Below are 24,933 nucleotides of genomic sequence, written 5' to 3'. Positions count from 1 at the left end.
ACCCAAGAACTTGGCCCCAGTGCAGTTTTCTTTGGCGAAACCTACCACTCTTGTCTTTGTCTTTGGGTGTGTTTATGCAGGAGTTGTGCTTGTTGCTCTGCAGGTGGTGCCAGTACTTGAGCAGTTCATTGGGGTGAAACTGGTGGGAGGTAATCAGGTGACTGTACTTGCAGCTGCTGTACGACACGCGCCAGTGGTTAAAGAGAAACTCATTTGGCGGGGGCTTGGGATCAATCCGCAGCTTGGCCAAACAGATACCCACATACACGTCCTCTAAGTGAAGCCTCCGTATGCTCAACGAGGCCCTGTAGATCTTGGCTGCCATGTCTCCTGAAAACACGTACCCTGTCCCAGAGCAGAAAGTGGGGTAGCGCTCACTGGGGTAAAGCTCTGGAGGCATGTACCACTTGCTGTTCTTATTGCGGTTTGGCGCATACCCTCGCATGAGGTACCCAGTGAAGTACCTCCGCCTCGGCTGTGTGCCGGGTCGGAGTAGCTTCTGAATGAGGTACTCTGTGTTGACGAACATGTCACTGTCTGTCTTCATGACATAGTTGGCCCCAGGACAGTAGGTGGCCACCCAGTGCATTCCCATCAGAGTCTTAACCGTGAGGTTGTAGTATGTGTCCAGGTACTCCTGCTGGATGATGTCATGGTACGTCTGGCTCTCGGCTCTTAAAGAACGGTGAAGCTCTTCACTCGCCGCCCTGCTGCTGGCATTCTGTATTCCCAGCAAGAAAAGACGCACCATTCCTAGGCCGTCGACCACACTCTCGTTCCCCCACGTTTGCCGGATGGCGTCCCGGGCCTCCCTCTGCTCCGGCTCGGTAGAAACCAACAGCACTAGGAAGGGTGTGACGTCTCGGCATTTGTTGGGCTCGTTCAGGATGTACTCGTAGGGCTCAAGAGGCAGCGTGGAGCCTGCGGCCTTCATCTCTTCGCTGAGGCTGCTGTTGGCGCCCAGCGAGTTCTCCAGACCGACCACCCCGCCCTCTTCACCTGGGTAGGAGCTGAGGTTCACCACAGGCTTGGGGTTTGCATTGGCCGGTGGAGCTGGAGAATCCCTCCAGGCCGCGCTGACGCGGGGCAGGATGCTGTGGTTACGGCTCTGGCTGTGGGTGGCCTCTGCCTGGCGCTGCCCCGGCCCCCGTGCAGCGTGCTGGCCGTCCCTCCGGCTGCGGCCCGGTCGCCAGTCCTGGTGGCCAAGGATGAGGAGCAAGCCCAGGAAGGAGAGCAGGGTGAGAAGCGCGGCGATGTGCGTGCAGCAGTGCCGTCGTCTCCACTGCATCCTGGCTGCCGAGCGCCACTGGCACACATCAACGCCAGTTACATCTAGACGAGCTTGGGCCAGCAGGGCATGACGGGCAGTGCCACTTGGCTGAAGGAAACTCCTTAGGGCTCCCTCGATAAAGCTGACGTGTAGCTCATGGTGATGCCACTCAGGGAAGTGCTAGTGGCTAGATGTGTCCTTGCAGCATGCTTTATTCATGCTTGTCTTTGTCTGTTGAAAGATTAAGAAAAAGGGTTTACTGTTTGATTAACAGCACAAAAGCCTAAGCTAATGACCTTACTAATTCTGAATCACACCAAGATGCATAGGGCTTCAGATTATGTTTTGGACTCTATGTACACGGTTGTTTATGACACCTCCTGTCATTTTGCTGCTGGCGTCTTGCATGAATGCCCTTTTTTAGTCAAATGTATTATGGCATAACATTTTTTGCCGTTTGAAAGAAAGTTACCACCCAGGCATATTTTTTTAGCTGCCAAAATTAAACCATGCATTTCATAACATAATTTCGATGCATCAGTAATATACTGTCTTCATGTGTCATTTTAATTTCATTGTACACCACATATAGAATGGATTTCAGAAATGAGACTTGCATTCAGTATGGATATCATACAATTTGTAATTGTGCAACCTTACCATTCAATTAGTAAACTAATAAGCAATCACTAAATCATTCGAGAGAATGTTGTGGCAATGCGAGCTCTCAAAGCTCTTGATGGCCTCGGCTTTCATGATGGACGACCAATGAATTTAGCCTCTCCTTGTCCCTCACGACTGCTCTACCAACACTGCAGAGCATTGTGCCATCGGAATACTTAAGCCATTCCCGTGCCTCACCAGAATCCGTTGTGAGCTACCTCACACGAGGGGTTGCACAAGAACATTATTTTATTGCTTGAATAGGCTGGGCGTCGTTGCGTGCTGGAGGCATAAATACTAGAGCGCGTAATGCTTCTCTGAACATGGAAGAAAGCATCAAATGAATGATATTAAGATGATCCTTATCTTACTAAGCAGTGGTAAAGTGTTGATGATGCCAGTGGAATTTTACCATTATTATTACCAACATTCTGCAACGGTGCAAGATGGAATGTTCCATCACCAAGCTGGGTTAATTATCCAACAGGATAATTAAGTTCAAGTCACTTATGCTGGCCCACAGAGTGCTTGCTGGTTCTGCTCCCACCTACCTAAATGCTCTTGTAAGGGCAAATGTCACACCCAGGACGCTGCGCTCGTCTAGTGAGCGTCGTTTGGCACTGCCGTCCGTGCAAGCACGGCAATCCAAACTATTCTCATTTGTAGTCCCACGTTGGTGGAACGAACTGCCTAGTACTACCAGAGCAGGAGCGTCCCTCTCTACCTTCAAGAAGCTTTTGAAGACCCAACTCTTCAGAGAGCACCTCCCTTCCTAACTGGCACCTTGACTAGCGCTTAACTTGCACTTCGGCAGTTACATTCCTGCACTTCTTTTTCCTTTCTAGGTCGTTTTTCTAATTCTTATGTAAAGTAGTATTTATTGTTACACCATGTTCTTTATTGCTCTTAGCTTGACTGTTCTCTCCATTGTACGTCGCTTTGGACAAAAGCGTCTGCTAAATGACAATGTAAATGTAATTATGCAAACAATTGCAAATAATTATGCAAACTATAACAGACATAGGCCTATTCTCTTGTCCTACACTTTTATGATACTGCAACTCATATGAACCCTACTACTTCCTTTTCCATCTTCCCCAAATGTACCTTTATTTAAAACGACGAGGGCATAAATACGTGCAGGTTGATGGCTGGATCTCTGACGAGTCATATTGTTTCTGGCCAATGAAAAACACTTGTTCACTGTTTGTACCTGTTGTTCAGGGCTCCTAATGGAGTACAAAACTGAAGTACGTGTTACTAAAGACAAGGTGTGAGTACTCCATGTGGATGCAGAAGCTCCAGAGTGAATGTAGCTGCCTGCGGGGCTTGAGTAGGTTACTCTCTGCAACTCCGGTCTCACACGGAATGTTGTCCCTCCTTTTGGAAGTAGCAACTGTAGCCACGTTAGCTAAGATAATGCTCCAATTGAGTAGACTTTCATGTAGGCATGTTAAGTGACACATCTGGCACAGGTTTCTTTGGGAAGAGTCCAAGAGCATGTTTGAAAATACATGTCATACTCTCATACTTAGTCTCTGGCATGCTGCACATCAATAATGGGTTACTATTTAAATGATATTATATCATTTAATTTATTAAATGATATTATATTACATTATATATACATTATATATGCAATGTTAATCAATGTTACACACAGATCCAAGCTTTACAATATAGCTTTAGGATTTATGATGCTAGGAGTGAGTTTTTAGTTGATATGACGGCCATTATACTCTCCAATATGTGATGCTAGGTAATGGATTTTTTTGTGCTTTAATAGCTGTTCATGATGGCCTTTTAGATGTCCTCATGTAATCCATGAAATAAAAGAAGAAATCTAATCCAGATTTTGATGGCCTAAAGAGAAGGCTGACGGTGACGATCTGAGGTTTATATGCCATTGGCATAGATTTTCAAAAGCTATTGTGTCACATCACAGTCTCAATGGTAATGCCTTGAAAACAGCTCCTAAAGCTTAGCATGGTCAAGTAGTTAAGTAGATTTTGCGTTGTGGTCACCATGGCAACACTAACACAGCGTCAAATCTGTACATTATGGGATGTAGCTTTCATCTCCTCTGCAGTCAGAGATATTGGTGCTCTGTGCCAGATACCCATAGTGCTGCTTTGGGAACAGCTTATTCTCATCCTTGGTTTCAGATAGATATCTGGACAAGTGGGAGAACCGTCGTGACGGATGAGACAGGGCTTGACCGTTTCCTTTGGTGGCCAGATATGGGCAGCAGAAGCCATTTGGAGATGCATAGCTAAGTTGCAATGCAGCGTAGTTAGTTTACGGGTTTAAGTTTGCACATTACTAAAGTGGAGGAGGGTACAGCATGGGTTTCACAACTAGATTGATTTTCCATTGACATTGGTAGATGCCAAATACTAACACATGCTTACTTAAACCACTCATTGGCAAAGATTCACTGAAACCATACGGATTGAACAAGCATAGTCTATCAAAGGAGGTTTTGAGTAACAATTTGCTGAAGTGTGCCTCGACTGTTTATTATTATCCTCCAACCAATCTACCACTGTGATGTATCTGTTTCCTCTCTTGGTCTCGGGTGCTCGTCTCTCGTTCCCAGACAGTGCGAGTTCCTCTCGTATGCTGAAGAAAAACACTGGCCTCTGAGAGGTGCAGCAGACAAAGGGCTGTTTGTGGCCACACACACTCTCAGCAGCACCAGCGGAACACTCAATGCTTTCCCCTGTTGATGGGGGGGGATCACAGGATATGAGCAGAAATGCCTTCCTGCTCACACGCAGAGTCTGTTCTCATACACCTGACCAAGACCAGAAAGAATCACCTAGAGCCATGTTGTCGAGCTAGTTTTTATATATAAAGGCATATATACATATGCCTCAACACTTTATGTTAACACCTAAATATTAAAAGGTAGTAAATGTGCATCGTGCGTGATCTACAGTAAGGTTCGATTGCACGCATCATTTATTCATATCTGGTTGAGTTGAATGTACCTTTCTCGCCATGGAACTCGTCTGGACTGTGCAGAGGCGGTTGCTGCTGCTACTGCTGCTCGTGACACAGTTGGCACCCTCACCCCACGATTATCGACATGCGCTCCTGACAGCTGTGATAGTAGTCCGTCATTTCACCGGCATCCCTTGTTTTTTTGTCTCTTCTCCTCCCGCTTGTCGCCTCTCAGCGTCCTGCTGCTGTTCGTTAGCTAAGAGCTAAGCTTCCTCTCTCTTCACCACTCGTGTCATCTGTGCTCTATGTTCCCGTGAACCCCCTGGTCTGTCACACAAAGAGGCGTCTCGTGTGGATGCAGAGAGCGCTTTGATCCTCATTCATTCCCCGCCCTCCTCCCCATTCATAATCCATCCCCCTGGGGGCTGGCTGCTCTCAGGCAGGCTGATGGGTGGATGGATGGATGGATGGATGGATGCACAGCGTCGAAGAGAGCAGCGAGCGCTCCTATTCTGATTTTCTGACGTTGCTAGGCAGGATGAGCCTCCCCCTCGCTTGCTCACACCTTCCTATTCCTCCCTCTCTCTTGCGCTCTCTCTCTCTCTCTCTCTCTCTCTCTCTCTCTCTCTCTCTCTCTCTCTCTCTCTCTCTCTCACACACTCCACCTCCTTCTCCAGTGTGTGCTGCATTCCTCTCTGAAAGAGAGTAAGAGAGAGAGAGAGAAAACAGTCACTCATGCACCTCTCCCCCTTTCCCAAAATACATATCTCTGTTTTCCCATCATGCCATCATCCTCATGTGTGCTCCCTGTTTGGCTGCCCTATATATCAATTGGTGGTGCACTCTGATCTAGATGGCATGTGTTTAACTATGTTTGCCTGCCTTTTTACTTTGAAAATGTTTAAATCTATGGATGATGTTGGGGCAGCAAGATAATTTGTGTGTGTGTGTGTGTGTGTGTGTGTGTGTGTGTGTGTCTAGTGCCATGTAACTGACATTCTTTGCTGCACCGGTGACGCACCCTCTCCCTTCCCCCTACGTGAGTCTTTTGTGCTGGCTCCCACCCCATCCAGAGTCATACAGGAAGAGTCTCTCTCACTCACTCCCTGCCTTTGTGGGAGGAGGGGAGAGGTGGTGGGGTGAAAAGGGCATCACTGCTGCTGTCTCCCAGATTTGCCAAAATGTTGACATTTTGAAAAGAAAGCTGTGTGCGTCTATTTTTAGGAGGATATGACATTTTTTTTAAATGTGTGTGACGCTTGTGGGAGGACAGCCACGGTCAAAATCCCAAACCATTGCCTCAACCATTGTCTAAGTCGAAAGCAAATTGACCGGTCAAGTGTGAGGAACCTTGTGTTTCAGTCCCCACAAACACAAAGGAAGCCCATTGGATTCTCAGACCTTGCGTACATCTGTCCTAATGCTCGAAGTTATCACCAGCAGCAGTGTTTTTAATTTAAATGTTTAGTTTTTATTGTTTATTTATTTTATTTATTTTTTATTTAACCAATAAATACATGTGGGGCCAGCTCTCAACACTATGCTGATGTGTGGACTTTCAAAGCGGATGGGAAAAAAGTGATTTGAAAATAGCTGGATACGTGTAGACAAGACCAAGCCGCCAGCTACATGAGGATGGCAAGCACTCTCAGATAAAGGGGGGAAAAGCTGTTATGGCGGTGACTGGGTCAACACTGCAGTACACCTCCTAGTACCAGCTCTAATGATCAGTATTACTGGTTGCCACTGTTGGAACTGTTTCAGCATCCTCTAGACTTTGGAGACTGTATGCTTGAGGTTGAGTTTAAACTGGGTTCTCATACAGTAATATCTGAAACCGAAACCGTGGGTGGTTGGTTTGACACTTCCTGTCAGTGATGGAACACTGCCTCTAAAGGGGTGGGGCTGAGCGATTCTTCCAGCCCATCACACTGTCTGTGGTGGGGGTGGGGTTTTGGGGTGCAGGTGCAGGTTATCTGTACGCGTTGGAGGAAGGAGGCTGGTGGCCGGTGGCCAGAGTCACACAGGAGCACTTTTAAATGATTTAAGCTCTCCAATTAAGACTAATGACCCAGAGTGTTGGAGAAGAGGGCTGGCGTGGTGGGCTGGGGTGGGGTGCTGTGATGAGCAGTCAGAGGGGAGAGAGAGACAGAGCAAGCCTGATAAGCTTCTCCACAGCTAAATGTTAATGTGACCTTATTTGTTGGATTGTTTTTCTCATTCTCTCCTTCCCTCCCTTTGCATCTCTCCCCCTCTCTCTTATGCTCTCTCTCCCTCCCTTTGCATCTCTCCCCCTCTCTCTTATGCTCTCTCTCCCCCCACCCCTCCCTCTCTCTCTTTCAGGAGGGCGCATCAGCCAGGAAGGCTCAGACTCCTGCCATGCAGCCAGTGCCCCGACCAGGTAATCATGAACTGAAGGGACAAAAATAAGTCTGTTTTTTTTTATTCTGCTTTACATTTTTATACTATAAGCCACATTGTATTTATGATATACTAATGTCTTGCATAAAGGCTTAAACCCAGAGATTCAACCTTGGCTCTGAGCTTGATAAAACCAGGACCATTTCCCCACATTCGCGTTCGGGGACACACATACCCAGCTTGACATGACTTCAAATCAAACTTTATTTGTACGGCGCATTTCATATCAGGAGGTAACACAACGCGCCTCACAGTAGGAAAAAAAGGCGGAGGGTTTCCTACTGTGAGGCGCATTGTGTTACCTCCTGGTATGAAACACTTGTAAAGACACACAGATTTTCCAGAGATAAATAAACAGGAAATGACGTACTAACCACACTGGCACCGTAAAGGACTGCTCAGCACGGTTATTGTCAGACTAAGAGACAGACTTGAGGATGATTACATCTTGTGCTGCTGGTGAATGAAAATGTTAAAGACATAAACATACTGTACATGTGAGAGATGACAAACAGTGGTGTGTTGGCTAAATGTGAGACTTCGCTATGATCTTTAAAGCCCCCCCGAAATCAATCAAGTGTGGAATTTGAAGCTGCAGTGGTTTTCACATAGATTTACAGGAAAGAGAATTGATTCTCTGAATGTCTCAGCAGTGGTATTGAGTTCTGAGGAGCCAGAGAAATTCAAATTCTCCCTAACACAGGCTGGCAGTGATGTCACCTCTCCTCATAGATACCTGAACTGAATTGCAGTTGAGTTCAAGGAGCTCAAGTCATCCACTGTTATTTATCTTTATTAATATCATTACGATTATTGACATTGAAATTTGGTGTGGGGGAAGGAAATGTTTCTTACTTCTAATCATATTCTCATATAGGCTACTAAAAAGGTGCATAATGTTCCATGTAATTTAGAGTATATAACAGAGAATAAGCATTCCCTTTCCCCACACAAATGTCAGTACAGTTGACGGTTCATACCTTAAGATCAACAGGACTTTATACATTTTCTTCCTGTCAGTTTTCTGTCTCAGCTTGTGTGTGCTCCTTCCCGCCTCCTGTGGCGAAGAGAAGGTCGTGGGTCTATTATCCGTTGTGCATACGTTCTATTGCTTCCGATAGCATGATCTTATCATTTTGATGGATTTTGAACCATTTTTTTTTTTTTTTTGGACTAATGGAAAGTCATGAGAGTCCTTTGTGCATGGTGCAGATACTGGCAGACACAGGTAGAAGACAAAAGGAAGAAGCAAACGTGAAATAAACTACATGTCCACACATTGCAGATGTCATAGAGCAATTTCACGTTGGCCCCCTTCGCATCGCCTATGTTAGATTTGTGTTCATGTTGGCCCCCCTCTTAGATGACTGGTTACCATTCTGAGCTTCACCCCGAGTCGTTGCTCTCTGCGGTGTCCAAGGGCGCTTTGTCCACCACCCACTTGCACCTGACACTTTCTATCAGAAGCAGCATGCACAGATGCGCACACACTCTTTTTCTGTGCAAGTGTATATATATACCCACACACACCATGATGGATAAGTGTGTATATACACCCACACACACACAAACAAAGGCATATAGCCCGCCCACCACACGCACGCATGCACACACACACACGCACGACATGACTGATGAGCACGCGCATGATGGGCAGGTGGTGTGTGAATGCAGCACTGCATGGCGTGAGGGATGAGGCTGCTGGCTGTGTGTGGCAGCTCTCCAGCGCCACTCTGATTTAGATTAATGGATCGATGCGCCGTTATGAACTCCTCCAGCGCAAGAAAGACCTTCAGCAAGGCGGGTGGCACCACAGACTCTTGGGCCCTCTCCTTATGTATCTGAACCACCAAACAGAAAAACATATTACTGTTGCTTATTCCTTTGACTCATTGTTGTTTGTGTAAAGAATGACTGTTGATAAGCTCAATGCTTGCTGTTCTCAAGTTATTTTGGTTTTGGTCTGTTAAACCATGGGGTGGCTTTTTGCAGATACTAAAAAAGTACATGGCTGCCCCAAAATAACTTTGGTCAGACATTTCCAGTCACAGATATTTGTAGTCAAAATGGTCTTAGCGAGTCTATGTTTCTGTGTGTGTGGTGTGTGTGTATGTATGTATGTGTGTGTGTGTGTGTTCTGATGTGTATAGCCATGGCAGTAACACAAAAATGTTTCTCTCTCTCCTATTTCTTTCTCCCTTTCAAGTTTCCCAAGCAAGACCCCCGCCAAACCAAAAGAAAGGTAAGCAACAGCGCCGCCTATAACATCTTTAAATTGAGTTGAAAGCAAATTTCTACAGACCAAATGTGACTTTTGGTAAGAAGCTCTCTCATTATATGATCTTTTTTTTTTTTCCCTGTACAGGTTCAAGAACTCCCATCATCATCATCCCAGCCTCCACGACTTCCCTGATCACCATGCTCAATGCTAAGGACCTCCTGCAGGACCTGAAGTAAGTCTCACCCCCTCCGCAACCCTGGCTCTCAGTTGAAAGTAGGAATCCGCCCCTTTCTCCTCTTACTGGGCAGCCCTTGTGTTCTTGTTGTGTGTTGTTCTTATTGTTTGCCTAGCATTGGGTAGCTGTAGACCACCAACTCCTTGAGTAATGACCACCTGAGAAAGCCACTCAACAGGCCCTTGTGAAGTAATCTTCTGCTAAGGTCTAGCTTCAACACAAAAGATTAATTTAGTGTGTGCAGTGTGCACTCATGGCCAGACTCAAAGTGAGGGTGCATACTTCAATATACATCCTGCCCATTTCTCATTGTTTTATATAGGCGTGTGCATAGAGGCGTTACAGTGTTTCATTGTGTGAAACCCCAAACACACACACACACACACACACACACACACACACACACACAAACTTTTGTTTTTGACTGCATTAATAGTCCTTGCATACACACACACACACACACACACACACACACACACACTTTCATGCACATCAGAGGCATAATTGCTGTTTTGCGGTTTAATTGGACCCATAAATCACTTCAAGTCACAAGATGGCAGCGGAGCCCTGGTGGGGGAGGGAGGTGGAGCTCCAGATATCACTGCGGCTCAGAGGACAGCAGCCAGCCCCTAACTGCTCTTTGAGTCGCTCATTATTGGCTGCATTGCGCCTAGTATTAAGTATAGTATATTATAGTAATATTACTAGTATTGGGCTCCTCAATATTGATGTAGGGAAAAGACAACAGCAAACAAATCCTCCTGTTATTTGCATTGCGGGCTTCTTGTTCTGTAGGAAACTGTTGTAACCAGCCTTTGTTCTTTTTGAGCAAAGATAACTTTTATACGTTTTACAAACCGCATTATTTACAACTTAAGACTTAAGGCGCGTGTGTTGGACACATTTATCGAGTCGTCTGTGTTTTGTGAGTACATTAGCCATGGCTTACGGAACAAACACCACCTGGAACAGAAGAGACAGATAGCTGACAGCAGAACTGATGGGTCAAAGGATTTTTCTCCTTTGTAAATCTGCCTCAGTCCGAGAATCTGCTGCGCACGCACACACACACAGGCACAGATTTACACACGCTCACGGGCGAGAGCTACACTGATGGCTGTCCACTGATCGTAACGGTTGGTCCACCCCAAGTGGAGACAGCTTTGTCATTGAGCATTGCTCATTATGCCAAGGCCTTCAGCCTTTGGTAATTCGATGAGGCAGCTGTTTATGCAGATGCTCGACATTTAGCCAGATGAACCTGCAGTCCGAGAGCTGGGCCTGGTGCTGCAACCGCAATGAGAGAGAGAAGGGCAGACTGGAATAATTACACCACACACACACACACACACACACACACACACACACACACACACACGTGAGGTACAACTGAAAGTGTACTTATGGTGTGTGTGTGTGTGTGTGTGTGTGTGTGTGTGTGTGTGTGTGTGTGTGTGTGTGTGTGTGTGTGTGTGTGTGTGTGTGTGTGTGTGTGTGTGTGTGTGTGTGTATATCTGTACCTAAGCAGAGTTCACACTTGGTTCCACTGGCTGCCCTGTAGAGATTGAATCTTGATTTCTCCGTATAGAACTTTATATATAAACTATGGGTATGGGTAAGGATGTTGGTAATCTTCACAGCAGCACACCACACCTCTGTGAGCTGGATACAATATAACTTGTTTAAAATAATTCTTAGTTTTAATGTTTATACCGTTAATTGTAAGAATTTGGAAATCAGGAGAATTGGGGCTTTCAAAGCTTGTTAGTTGGCCGTTTGGTGGGATGTGTTGGTTAACAGTGTTCCAGCCAATATTTCTGTATATTTCAGATGTTCATTTTCAAACCTCTGGCTAATTCTAGCTTGACTAGCAATTCTATGTTGCTCTATGACAGCTTTGTCACGTATGCTAATGCTGTGCTTTCTCCCTCTCCTGTGTTTCCGTCTCTCTCTCTCTCTCTCTCTCTCTCTCTCTCTCTCTCTCTCTCTCTCTCTCTCTCTCTCTCTCTCTCTCTCTCTCTCTCGGTCTCCCTGTCCTCTGCAGGTTTCTGACGTCCGAGGAGAAGAAGAAGCTGGGCCTCCAGCGTGACAATGAGGTGTTGCTCCAGAGACGGAAAGATCAGATCCAGACTGGTGGTGCCACGCTTAGCGTTACCGTTCCCTACAGAGTCATTGACCAGCCGCTGAAGCTAGCGCCACAAGACTGGTATTTTACCCGCGTGTTCTTTTAGCCATACAACATCTTTAGCAAAAGGAAAGATGATGGTCATTATTATAGTGTGAATTTCTAAGTCGTCTTCTCAAACTAAGTTTGCCACATGTGTAGCCAAATTGTTATGCCCCATATGACCAATTCATGTTGGTGCCGTTTTGCTCCAAGACTGATAACTAAACATTAAACTTAAAAGATAATCGCTAAGTTGTTGTCAGGGAATTTTTCACCCTTTACCAGGACTGTATTAACCTCAGAATTAAGACACACAACTAAGAATAAAATAAATAACAGACTTTTACTCTGGCAAAGAGGAGTGCAGTGGTTTCAGACCGCTGTTTCCACATACACTGACTCTCTGGTAAAATGTCGGACCCTATATTCACAGAAGATGTTCACAGTTCATACATGACACTCCCATCTGCTCTTTGTTTCCCAGAGATAAGAATGTTTACCTAAGACCCCCAAACCCAGACTTTAACACAACAGTCCAGAATGAGTTCACAAACACATGGTCTCCTAATTCAGTCCTACCCTAAACATCAAATGACAGGTCTGAGTTTAACATCTCTGAGTTACAAAACCCCCACATTCTCACAACCTCATCCTTCCTCTAAATGAGAACAAAGAAACATCTGAGACTTCCATTTAACAAACTAATATCAAACTACAACACGTATCATGATATTGTAGTTAATGAGTATGTGATGTATGAGTTGTACAATCTTTATTATGTTAAAGATCCACTTTTATACCCATGTCATAAAACACGATTAGCGGAAGTTTGACTGGATCAGGTCTTTTGAACCATCCCTTACCTCGTTAAAAAAAAGGCCATTTCCTTTCGCCCCCCCCTCCAGGGACCGAGTGGTGGCTGTGTTTGTGCAGGGTCCGGCTTGGCAGTTCAAAGGCTGGCCATGGCTGCTTCCTGATGGATCCCCAGTGGATATCTTTGCCAAAAGTAAGTGTTTCCAAGACAATGAGATTTAGTGAAAGTGAAATCTAGAGAAATGTCTGTAGGTAGATATGCATACAGTCAGAACAAGACAGAGCCCTTCACCCATTTTTCTTAGGACCACATTATGTATGGCTTAGGATACTTTTGGTGCGGGGATGCACGATGCAGGGCATTATAAAGGCCATCAAAGGTATTAGATGGCCCTTCTGACTCACATACAGTCAGGGTTAGTGTACACAAGTGGGAGACCTTCAGACCATTTTGTCTGAAACATTGTCGAACATTGTCTGATGTGTCTTCGGAAGACCAACGTAAGAAATGATCTCCGCCCGATTCATGAACGCCTGAAAACGGGTTCTTACGCAGCCGAAGTGTTCTCGGCCATGCTCCCCCGAATGAGGATTTTGAAATTGAACGCGCGTTCTTGTACACCTTGATTTGCATACATACACGCCCCACCAGCTCCTTATAAGGGCACGCAGCCGTAGTGACGTGTGCAGTCAGAATAGACAGAATCCCCGCGAAAGCGACTCGAAAGCAGCACAATCGACAAGCATGTCAAAGCGGAAAGCAAACACCGGTGGTGCACAGGTCATTAAACGCAGACCTTACTTCACCGGTGCAGAGGTGGAGGTACTGTCACAGAATGTAGATGTGTCCATTTTATTCCACTATGGCTATATCCACGCGATTGAGCTTAGTGCTTATTTATTTATTCGCTTACATTTGCAGTGTTCGTGTAGTGCTTTTATTTATTTTAGGACATCGCGATGCCTCGTAGAATCATGACTATAAATGTGAAACGTAATTGTTAATGATACAAATATTCTCGTATTTATTATTAGAATCATTTTTATCGGAGGATGTCTGTAGAGTTGATGTGAACGCAATCACCAACGATTTCTCACAAATTCAGCCCTTAACCCTTCTAACACGGAGCAGCCCCGTGGGGCGTCTGGTGGTTTTTTTGAGGAATTGCATTTAAGAAAACTCTGGGCGATTTACGACTTCTTCTATTTTGCGTTCTGAAATTCTGGTCTTAAGTTCAGAACGAATCGCAGATGTGAGAACTTTCATGAATGCCCTAAAACATCGTAAGTGGAGTTCAGAAGAAATTCTTCTTAATTGCGCTCGAGAATGAGGCCCAATGTCCGGTCGACCGCTTCACCTGCACACTTATAAAGTGTTCTTTGACAGCACCATGGGCCCCTAACATCTGTTTATGTTTTCAAGTCAATATCACAGAGACGTTATCAGACGGTGTGGTGTGCCTTCTGCGCTTACTCGCTCTCCTTGTCGGTGCCTCAGTGGAGATGTGGCCTGAATGGCCTCCGCTCATTAGCTGGCCAGCACAGTTCTGCTCCACACTGAGTGCAATTGGAATGTTTTATAGATGCAGTCCCTCACCTGGCTCTTAGAAATGTGGAACTTGTATTGAAGGCCATCTAAACAGAGTGAAGTCTAGACAGTTTTGTGTAATCTCATAACGTGAGCTGGATTATAATTGTTCTGTTTTATTGAATGCACACCATCCAGTCATCCTTCTTAACTGTGTTATCAAATCCAAAACCTTTTATGTACTTTGAGAGATGGAAAATTCTGTTTGACTTAACTTCCTGGCTCGTAATGCAGCCATTTATTATACTGGATTAGGTTTAATCACATTAGGATGTAATTGGTAACGCCTCATTTTGCTTTGTCATAAGTGTTCTCATTGTGGTCCCCGAAAAGAAAGGGCAGTAGAAGAAAATGATTATATTAGTCAAAGGATGCCTGGGTTTGTGCTGAATTAATCAACATTATGAACATTATACACAAATAACATTAGCGCAGCAGTTATGAGTTGATACTAATACCATAGTACCAATTCGTTTGACTTGATCCATCACAAAGAAAATGGTGAGGTCACTATCCCCTTTAGCTCACATGCATATGTGCTCACCCTGGAGGGTTTCCTCCCCTCGACTGCGTTGAGTTTGGTAAACTTGGGGCTGAACACATCGGTGTCCTCTCTTTCAGTCCGAGCCTTCCACCTGAAGTATGACGAGGCGCGGCCGGACCCCAACGTGGCAAAGTGGGACGTGACCGTGCTGGAGCTGAGCCACCACAAGCGCCACCTCGACAGACCCGTCTTCCTCCGCTTCTGGGAGACCCTGGATAGGTGAGAGCCTTCATCACTGAGCTGTGTGTGTGTGTGTGTGTGTGTGTGTGTGTGTGTGTGTGTGTGTGTGTGTGTGTGTGTGTGTGTGTGTGTGTGTGTGTGTGTGTGTGTGTGTGTGTGTGTGTGTGTCATTGTGTGTGTGTGTCATTGTGTGTGTGTGTCATTGTGTGCGTGTGTCATTGTGTGTGTGTGTGTGTTTTCTGTTGGTGCGTATGTGAATGCATTGAGGGGCTTCACCCTATAGACACAATCAGTTGGATTGGATCAGAAGGGCTGGGGCTCATCAGAGGTATCAGGTTCTGTTCTTCCAGTGTTTCAACTCAAGTGTACCATTGTTTTGCTTCCAGATACATGGTAAAACACAAGGCCCATCTGCGGTTCTGAGAGGGGCCCTTGACTACTCTGCAGAGGCCTTGCCTGAGGCCTCTGGTCCTGCCCCTCATCACCCACCTCAGACAGTCCTCCAGCTCAGACCCCCCCCCCCCCCCCCAACAACCCAGGACCCTGAGCAGCACTTTGGAACCAAGTCTGCTTCTCTACTGTCATGGCAACAGGACCGTGTCACGGCCCAGCATGGTGGTGCTGCCACATTTCTCTGGACTAAAGGGGGCGGGTTTAAGGGGAACGGGGAAGTACACTGATGGGAGATGATGCAGGCTTACTTCCTCTTCTGCCAGATTATCGCCATGGTGATGTTGGTCTATTTTTCTTTTTTCTTTCCTCTTTCCAACCAAAAAGCAACTTAGCACCTAGACAGCGATTGATGTCTGGAGAAAAACAGTGTGTAATGGGGAGAAACAGTGTGTAGGGTGTAATGGAAAACTTTTCTTCCCATTTATTGTTTTCACTTTGCGGATTTAGACAAAATGGTATGAGTTGGAGAAGGACCCATTGGAACTGGCAATGGGCGTGTACTTCCAACATCATTAACAAAAAAAACAAAAAAAATAGTTGTTACAAAATGTGAGACTGTCAGAGCTTTGCCCTGCTCTTCTTTTTGTTTTCTTGAGGGACCTTCCTTTGGTAATTGCCAGGTTTGTATATTTTCAGCAGCAGTCACAGCTCTTGGACAGCATTAACACAGCAGATGGAAGTGTAAATATTAAATTCATATGAACCAGCTTGTTTGTATATTCCTCTGGCCATTTGGTGATGGGGCAACAGGTAAAAGAGATGATGATGAAATCGTAAAAAGCCCCCACCTCTCTTCCTCTTTTGTGTGCTGCACAAGGAAGGCCACTTCTATCATGCTACCAGTTCGATTCGAAACCCACGTTAAAGATGATCTCTGCAAAGAACGGCTGTATGGTAATGTTGCAAACTGTTACAAATACAGCACGCGCAGATGACTCTGATTACAGTGTAAACAACTAAAAGAAGGCAAGTAAAATGTGTGTGGTTCTTTTTTTTTTTTTTTTCTTGTATTATATCTGATCGCACCACTCTGTAAACTTCATTTTCCTATGAATCGGAATCACTGCTGCAATAAATAAGGAATGCGTCTCTGGATTATTTTGATTACGTCCACGACTCTTTATGGCATCAAGAGTTCATTTTTGTATAAATGGGTACAGTTCTTGGGGGTGGGTGGTGGTGGTGGTGGTGGTGGTGGTGGGGGGGGTGTTCCATTGTTTTTAATGTTCACAGTGTGTGTGGATAATAAAGCTCAATGTTAGCTACACTGTTATGTTTACTCCTGTTTTCAGAGTCTTGCAGTAGGTCACATCCCAGCACTGTCAAACCCAATCCGGAATGTCCATTTGAGCACAAAGGGCCTGATTGTACCACCAGTGGAGTGTGACAGGCCATGGAGGAATGTTTTCGAAACATTCACTTTCTTCGTCGTTCTTTGTCCCCTTGGCCTCCACTGAGTGTTCCACTGGGTTTGTTTCGCCCACCAGTACTCTAGACAGACAGGCTTCTTTGATGCGAAGGCTATTGTGAAGTGTAGTGGCCATTTTGGAAACCCAGGGGGAATATCTCCTGCTATAGACAAGGACGTTTTTGATGTACACAGGCATGCATACACACATACAGATAAGATACTGATGCAAACTTTATTTTCATATGAAGTGTCTGATCTTGCTAAAGAAACAAGTGAGTATGAGTGTCTGAGAACGGGACTAAGCAAGGTGGATGTTTAAAGTTAAAGATATTGTGTTTAGATTTATTATCAAATGGACAAAAAATGTTATGCTCCTGACATTTTTTTTCCTGCTTCCTTCAACCTACATGACTGTTAATGCAACCTGGACCTACAACAAACCTTGAACTCTGAAGAACATTTCTCTTAGTCTTTGAGATGGACCAGTCACATGCATCATTTTGAACAGCTTTGCTTTATTCATTGCTAAAAGTGAAGAAGTTTAGCCAGTGCTGGAGTAATTGCTGTCAACAAAAATGGGTTGGATTTGCTGTGTCTGAGAGAGTTCCTGCATAATCCATTAATTCTCACTGCAGCATATCAGTATCCATCACAGAGAACCTTTCCCATGCAGTACACAATATTGTGAAGATTAGTTTGGTGCATGCCCGCTTATCAGACTGCCGCACATACATTCTACTTCTCACCCCCCCCACACACACACACACACACAGATGCAGACTACCATTACAGTCACAGCGCGACCCTCGTGATATGCAACCCAGACACAGTCGGTCCTCAGCATCCGCTAGAATTTCTGGACACTGAAGGAAAGGTTCACGTGAAACCCTGGAGCAAACCACAACCGAGTCTCAAGCACCCAGGGTTGGGAGGATTACTTTAAAAATGTATTCTGATACAATTACTGATTACCTGTTAAAAATGTTATTCAGTAACCCCTGTATCACAATATTAAAGTAATGTAACTTGATTACTTTTGGATTACCTCAATGCCAAATGTGCAAATGAAGATAACAGAAAAGAGACATTAATAGCCTTATCCACTGTATATTTGTGGTTTTCTCCCTTTTGATGTCTGTGATGGATATAAATGCTGAAAAACATTGGTCCAACCTTGAAGACAAAGACATGTACTGCTCAGAAACTGTGCAACTCAATGGTCACATGCATTTCATGAAGTGGTTGTGCTATCCACAAACCCCTCCTATAAGGGCACACACCAGCTTTTTCAGATGACAAACTGTCTGCATTTGTGCAGTAGTAGTGCTATATAAATAACATTTGGTGTGGGCGTCCTACTTATTATTGAGGACATTAACTTAGTATGCTATATCAAAATGTACTATATTGTCATAGCTATGTGTTAGACAACAAACTGAACTCAATACTAAATATGTAAAGCTCTTTTTATGTGCCACTGTATTGATTGGAATGTCAGTATATCCTTTTTGGGCCCAAATGCAGCATTTCACCGAGATATTTTACTAGTGAATAACACAAAAGTAGGAACCATTGAAAATAAAAAATATTTTATCAGCCCCAACTTTTCTTACCCGTAGTTGAACACTCTCTTCACTGTTAACAGTTTTTACAAACAAATACCTTGCATAATTTTACACTTTTTGCACAATCCCCTTTGCAATATAGCGTGGGCCTGCTGGGCGGAAATGTGAACTAGTTCAGTTTGTCGCCCTGAAGGGAAATGGGCATGAGAGCCGTTGTGTATTTTTTCTGTGTGCATGTCACGCCAGCGCTGAACTCTGCTCATGCCACCCCCCCAACTCACACAACTCTGTCTCATTCACAATCACCGCAGTACTAATCACGCACACCTGTCACCTCTCTTAAACCCTTCACTCCCCTCACTTCATGTGTGACTTCGCATCATCATAACATGGCTTTCACTTAAGCGTATTCTGTAAGTCAACAGCACAATGTAACCTTAGAAAAGAAAATGAGGAAACCAAGTTTTAAGAATTAAACCTGCCCTCTGCTCAGTGTTTTTTAAAGACAAATCTGCTTGTCATTATGAAAATTCAGCCTACAGACCTTCGATTCGCAAGTGGGGGGTGGGCTAGCTAGCTAATGCGACCAGGTTGATGGAAATGGTATATTCGCATGAATTCACATTTGTTGGAATTGTTTTAAGTGCTGCCATAAACGTTGCCCCGATAACCGTAGGTATTTATCCCGCAGCTGTTCACAACACCTGTGTGAAGTTGGCCCCCCGTAATATTCAAAATATTTAAATAGCACTGCTGTTCGTTTGTGCTAGGTTTGTGCTGGTTTGTGCCGTAAAAATGATCGTTTGTGCTATTAAGGGTTTTGAGTAATTCAAAATTACATTTTCTGAAGCCTTTCATGCTGGCATGAATCATTTTTACATTTCATTGAATACATTAAATGTAAGACTGTGTTCTTTACAGCTTCATCTACATTTTCAAGAGCCTAGTGCAGTTGTTAGATGACCCTGGCATAGCCCTGAGCAGGGATGGATTACCGAACGGGCCTACCCGGCACAAGCCCAGGGGCCCATGAGCTCAGGGGGCCCCTAAAACAGAGGGCGCAGGCGCTCGCATGCAAAGGGGCTATCAATGGGACAAAGTGATCCTAAAGAGCAACTTTAACAAACACCTTTATCCAAAGAGCATCTGGCATTGGAATTGAAACTCAGGTCAGCTACTTGTTATTCAATAACACTGACCATTGTACCACTGATCACACATGGTAGATATGCCAACTCAAAAGTGGTATCTACAGTATTGTGATAAGCAAGCTAAAACAGATAAAAAAAATCTGGCCCCCCAATGACCAGACTGGACGCAAATCGGCCCCCGGGTAATTTGAGTTTGAGACCCCTGATCTAAAGTGACAACCAGCCCATCGGTTCAGTGTCTTCTATCGCCCAAAATGTTTTGCATGTTTTATAGTACATCATTTATGGTCTTTCAACTGCAAAGGATCGGTTGGGAGCAAACACATTATTCATAAAATGTTCCCCATACCTGCTGTTGCCTTTTTTCAAAAAAATTAAGGTGATGGTGACTTTATGAGCAACGTTGCTGGGCAACCTGTATTGTGATTAGATGACAAGTTAGCCGTTGACATATAAAACTTTGTTGCCCAATAAAAATATTATGGTCCTGTGTATCATCACCTTTACAGATAGAATAGTCTCAGTAGAGATGATTAGTGGTGGCATGGAAAACATTTAAACAGGAAACAGACTGAAAAGAATACAACACCAATAAGATGGTATGATATGAAAAACTGCATATACTGCGTGCAAACATCAGCTGCTTTCACTATTCCTTGTTTAGTGAGGCAGTGAGGTCATGTACAGTCAACAAGAAGACGTTGACAAAACTAATAACTGATTAACAATGACTGTAAAGGGTGTGATTCGGGTATGGTGGTGTCGCACTGGTGTGTCGGTAAGAACACCTCTAGAGTCAGAATGCCGTTCATGGGTTTACTATTTAGTTATTGTGCTGTTGAACAAAATGTCATTATATATAAGTAATGTTTTGCGAGTGCACAAGACATTTTTTTAGGGCGCAGGCGCTCGCGTGCAAAGGGGGGGCCTTTTACACGTCCAGGCCCAGGGGCCCATGGTTTCATAATCCGTCCATTGCCCTGAGATGCTTAAACAGTGCAGATTAGGGGAGAAAGGAGGGGGAGAGGCCAGGAGGGTTCATATTTGTTTGTTAGTTTGTGCGTAGATACAGCTACCGTATTGCTTTGCTAAATTTTTAAGTAAGAAATAGTTTGAGACCATTCTACTCCTGAAGGTTCATTGCCACATGTTCTTCACTATGCACTGACAATGTTTTACTAACACTAGCCTACCTGAATAGAGTTATGTTGAATTGTCAGATCGGTGCATTAGAAATGTGGTAAAGAGTGCATGATGGTCAAATCTAAAACACATGGTTACCTCTAATGACAATGTGCTTAATGGCAGTCACCTTTTATAATGTTAAACAAGGATTTAACATTAATAAAATAGTATTTGACAGATAAAAAATGATGTTACTTTCAAATTGTTACTTTTACTTGAAATGTGTAATTCTATGAAAGTAATTCAGATCCATAGCACTGTTTTATTGTGAAGATCTCCAGGAACCTCTACCTCACAGCAGACAGTAATGTTGCCAGGGTGACACATCTAGTCTGAAACCATGACAGCATGAAAGCTGCCATAGATATGAGCACATTAAACCAAGAGCTTACCCACCAACAATGCAACAATTAACTCTTTAGTCACGATAGGGAACATACCGTAATAATCACTAAGCTAAAACCATTGTCAGTACTCACTTAGCTTTATGATTACAGGTTTAGGGTCTGGTTGTCCTGAACCTCCGATTTTAGTAAGGAGTATAAGATTGTACTTCCCCCCTCCACCCTGGCTTGACTGCCACACCCTCCTCCAGCCACTGAACATTTGCACCAGAATGTTTTTTCTACCACTTATTACTGTCTTAATCGTACTTATACCATACAATACCTCTTAAATATAATATTACTAATACCTCTTTCACTTCATCTCACTTATTACCACCACTAATACTTACACCTGCACTTTACATATACTTATCATACCTACACTTCTTACCTCAATTGCTGCTATTCTTGTCCCAATTACTGTTCATATTGCATATCCATTTCTTACTGTTCATATTGCATATCTATTTCTTACTGTACATATCTATTTATTCACTTATTACACTTTACATATGCACATACTCTGCACTTTTTGCTATTTTGCACTTCTGGTTGGATGCTAAACTGCATTTCGTTGCCTCAGTACTTGTACTCTGTGCAATGACAATAAAGTTGAATCTAATCTAATCTAATCTAAAGATTTAGTGTAGTTCAGGGGCTGCTTGAGATTTTCTTCATATCATGTTAAATAATAAGTATGTCTGTATCCCAGAAAAAAAGCTGTTCAATTTACCAATAGCAAAATTCAGGAATAGATCCATGAAAATGAACTTTTCATGCTTTCACAACGTATTATATATATATATTACTGTCTGCGTGAATGTGACATGCCCATTACGTTGTGAATTACGTTGTGACATGCAGGGCAAAGGATGTGACTTGAAGTTGTTATATATATATATGTATGTATAATAGAATAGATCCATGAAAATGAACTTTTCATGCTTTCACAATGTAATGGGCATCTCACATTCACGCAGACAGTAATATATATATATATATATATATACACATATATATATATATATTACAACTTCAAGTCACATCCTTTGCCCTGCATGTCAATGTCTCAGACACCAAGTCAGAAGCTGCTGAGCATAAACAAAACAAATTGCTATGTCAGGTGGATATCCTTTCTTTATATTGACCATGTTTTAAACTGAGCCCGTCAATGAATCAATACAATTATTTCTAAAACGGAGAGCCAATTGCGACCACTGCCTCGAATGTCTACACCCATGTCAATACAGCGGATATGTGTTTATTGATTCTATGCTGAGGTATCAATAAGGCTGCATGCAGAATGTGAAGCATTCATTTCAGATTTCACATATATGGTCAGTGATCAATGTGACCTTTAAAAATGACAGTTCCAGACATCAATCACATCCTATATATTTATTTTCTCCTATCACTGGTTTAAACATTCATTCACAAACGAGTCTTTGTTTCATGCAACACATGAATATGTGATTGTATTGGTGTGATTCTTGTGAACCTAATCACAAATAGCTTTTCCCTAGTGGATACAAATACAGGATACAACTGGAGTTGTATTGACCGACTGATTGATTGATTGCGGAGTGATCTCATGCTCCTCTGTATCTTCCTCATTATTCTTTCTTTCTAGAAGCTGCCACAACTATGCTGCTGTATGCATGAAATCAAGAGGCAGAGGATGTCTGTTGAAGCAACATGCTGGAGTCTCATATATCATCAGCTATGGTATTATGGTCTTATATTGCATACATTAGAATGCTATGCAGTGATTGAGGTACAATGCAATGTGACAAAGGAAAACTTGGTCTTTTGTCAATAGGACACATACGTAAATAATGTTGTTATTATGTGTGTCAGTGTCACAGACATTGTGTATTTTGCCTAATAAATAAGTTTGCATTCTTGGTTGGATATTACTTCTTCAATGAATATTTAAGATGCTATAAGTATCTTGTATTATTTGACCATTATTTGTCCGTCTTACTGTTGTATCAAAAGGGCCAACTCAAACTCAATGTTAGCTTTGCCACTTTAATGTAGTATATGTAGTATATAAGAGGTTTTTAGGAGACATAACACTTCTAATACATTGATAAACACTGACTAATCAAGGTAACAAAGCTATAGTTTCACCCTCACTGCAGCAGCCTCCTCTGTGGGGCAAATTACACTTTTGATTCACATCTAACCCCAACTTCCAGGTGCAGAAAACGAGTGGGGACACGGGCAAACGATTATACCAGACAAAGATCATAAAACAATACAACTAGATCAAAGCTGACTTTCCAATTCTGGGTTCTCACTTATCCACTGGCAGTTGCCAAAACTGCTCGTCCTGCTTCCAGGTGTGTTAGGCACGAAGGATAGAGGCTCCTGACGAATTATGTACCTGTGAGAGAAAAAAAACATGACTTAAGTCAAAACATTTCATGATAATTGTATTAATCACAGTGGGAGATATTGATAAACTGAGTTGAGTTGTCTAAGACACACAGACTTTTTCAGACAGTAAACATTGCACAAAGAATTTTGTTTTAATCCTCTGTTCTGGTAAACTAATGAGCAGACCCTTTCTCTCCGAGGAAGAACTTCACTCTACTTACACAATGTCATTAAGTTCCAGTTTCGTGTCTGGAGAAGGGTTGAGTAAAACGTACGAGTAGCTGCTCAGACTCTCATTCATTTCATCTGGAATATGAGAAAAACATGAAGGTCAGGTTCAGTATTCAGTGTGTTGCTGTTTTTGCTGCACCACAATCTACGCATTTATCTCCAGCTGGCTCTGTACACGTGCCATGCCTATGCAAAGAGGAAAGGGAGGAACTACATTTGAAGGAGGTCAAATTCTTCTTGTTTTTCCTACAAAACACATTCAGCCTTTACTGAGGAAGAATTCTGAAGATATTTCTGATGTTTTCAGGAAATGAACTATCCTGTTTTTTTCTTTTGCATCCAACCAACCCCCTACCATATCCTGCTGTTGATAGGCCCAGATTTTTCATGCGGTTCTTGACGAGCTCGGCCAGCTCCTGCCTCTCGGATCGCGGCAGCAGGCCCTTGCGCTGGTGGCTAGTCCTCTCCAGGGAGCGCGGGGTGGGCCGAGGCCCCAGACGGCTCAGGCGGCGCGCCCACTGCACGCTCTTCCTGTGGTTCCTCCTGTTGGAGGGGGGCTCGCTGAAGGAGGAGGTGCACAAGACTCTCTTCTCAGCCAAGCTTTGCTCTCTCTGCTCCCCTGGCTCCTTCTGCTCCTGTGGCTCCTCAAAGTCGTCCACTGTCACGGAGAGCTGGGACTCCCTGCCCTTTGGGGAATGGTTGGCAACAGCAAAGGTCAGCGCACTTATCATGGTGCAAATCAAGATTCTACAGTGGAAATGAAACTCTGTTCAAGGACACTTGAAACTGTGGAGAACAACAACAGTGATTAGAATTATAATCCCAAAAAGAAATAAGAATGATGTTTAATGAAATACATCATCATGTACTGTATGTATCTTGTTGATGATATCAAATATGATTCCTTAACTAATCATCCAGACTGGGTTTCAGTGAGAAGAAAATTAGGTGAAAAATGTATGTCTCTGTTCTGACAAACATCAACAAACACTGATTTAGCATAATCCAACCTAACAAGCACGGCATATATGGAGAGCTACAAATGTTCATAAAAAATCATAAAAACAAGAGGAAATGTTAATCCTCAAAGGGAGGATGCAGAGAGAATAGAGAGAATCAAG

The 24,933-nt window shown here is 43.6% G+C and overlaps 3 protein-coding genes across 3 annotated transcripts; 1 reads left to right on the top strand and 2 right to left on the bottom strand.

Annotated features, from left to right (window-relative positions):
• Positions 1-10: 10 nt before the first annotated feature.
• LOC122132232 (beta-1,3-galactosyltransferase 2-like) lies at positions 11-5,027 on the bottom strand (the record flags this gene model as incomplete). Its single annotated transcript, XM_042707060.1, has 2 exons — positions 4,927-5,027; positions 11-1,501 (listed from the first exon to the last, which is right to left on the bottom strand). A coding segment is annotated over exon 2 (1,278 nt), but the record flags the coding sequence as incomplete, so codon positions are not given.
• Positions 5,028-7,045: 2,018 nt separating this feature from the next.
• On the top strand, positions 7,046-16,766 carry LOC122132233 (parafibromin-like; the record flags this gene model as incomplete). The annotated part of the gene is made up of 7 exons (XM_042707061.1): positions 7,046-7,280; positions 9,507-9,542; positions 9,666-9,753; positions 11,801-11,962; positions 12,829-12,929; positions 14,946-15,087; positions 15,435-16,766. Coding segments are annotated over 7 exons (801 nt in total), but the record flags the coding sequence as incomplete, so codon positions are not given.
• Positions 16,767-22,590: 5,824 nt separating this feature from the next.
• Positions 22,591-24,764, bottom strand: LOC122132231 (potassium channel subfamily T member 2-like). Its single transcript, XM_042707059.1, has 3 exons — positions 24,168-24,764; positions 23,803-23,887; positions 22,591-23,588 (listed from the first exon to the last, which is right to left on the bottom strand). Exons 1-3 carry the CDS (start codon positions 24,541-24,543, stop codon positions 23,471-23,473), a joined length of 579 nt encoding a protein of 192 aa, XP_042562993.1. The 5' UTR covers positions 24,544-24,764; the 3' UTR covers positions 22,591-23,470.
• Between the last annotated feature and the right edge of the window lie 169 nt (positions 24,765-24,933).

Source organism: Clupea harengus, unplaced genomic scaffold (genome assembly GCF_900700415.2).
Source record: "Clupea harengus unplaced genomic scaffold, Ch_v2.0.2, whole genome shotgun sequence".
NCBI classification, from domain to species: Eukaryota; Metazoa; Chordata; class Actinopteri; order Clupeiformes; family Clupeidae; genus Clupea; species Clupea harengus.
Note: the sequence above shows the minus strand (reverse complement) of the source record. Positions and strands in the feature narration are given on the sequence as shown.

What these genes read in the sequence shown, in the direction of transcription:
- LOC122132231 (XM_042707059.1), bottom strand. Translation starts at nt 24,543, where the DNA reads ATGATAAGTGCGCTGACCTTTGCTGTTGCCAACCATTCCCCAAAGGGC. An exon ending in CCTATCAACAGCAGGATATG is followed by an intron (nt 23,888 to 24,167) that starts GTAGGGGGTTGG and finishes CTCATATTCCAG; the next exon opens with ATGAAATGAATGAGAGTCTG. An exon ending in CTGGAACTTAATGACATTGT is followed by an intron (nt 23,589 to 23,802) that starts GTAAGTAGAGTG and finishes TTTCTCTCACAG; the next exon opens with GTACATAATTCGTCAGGAGC.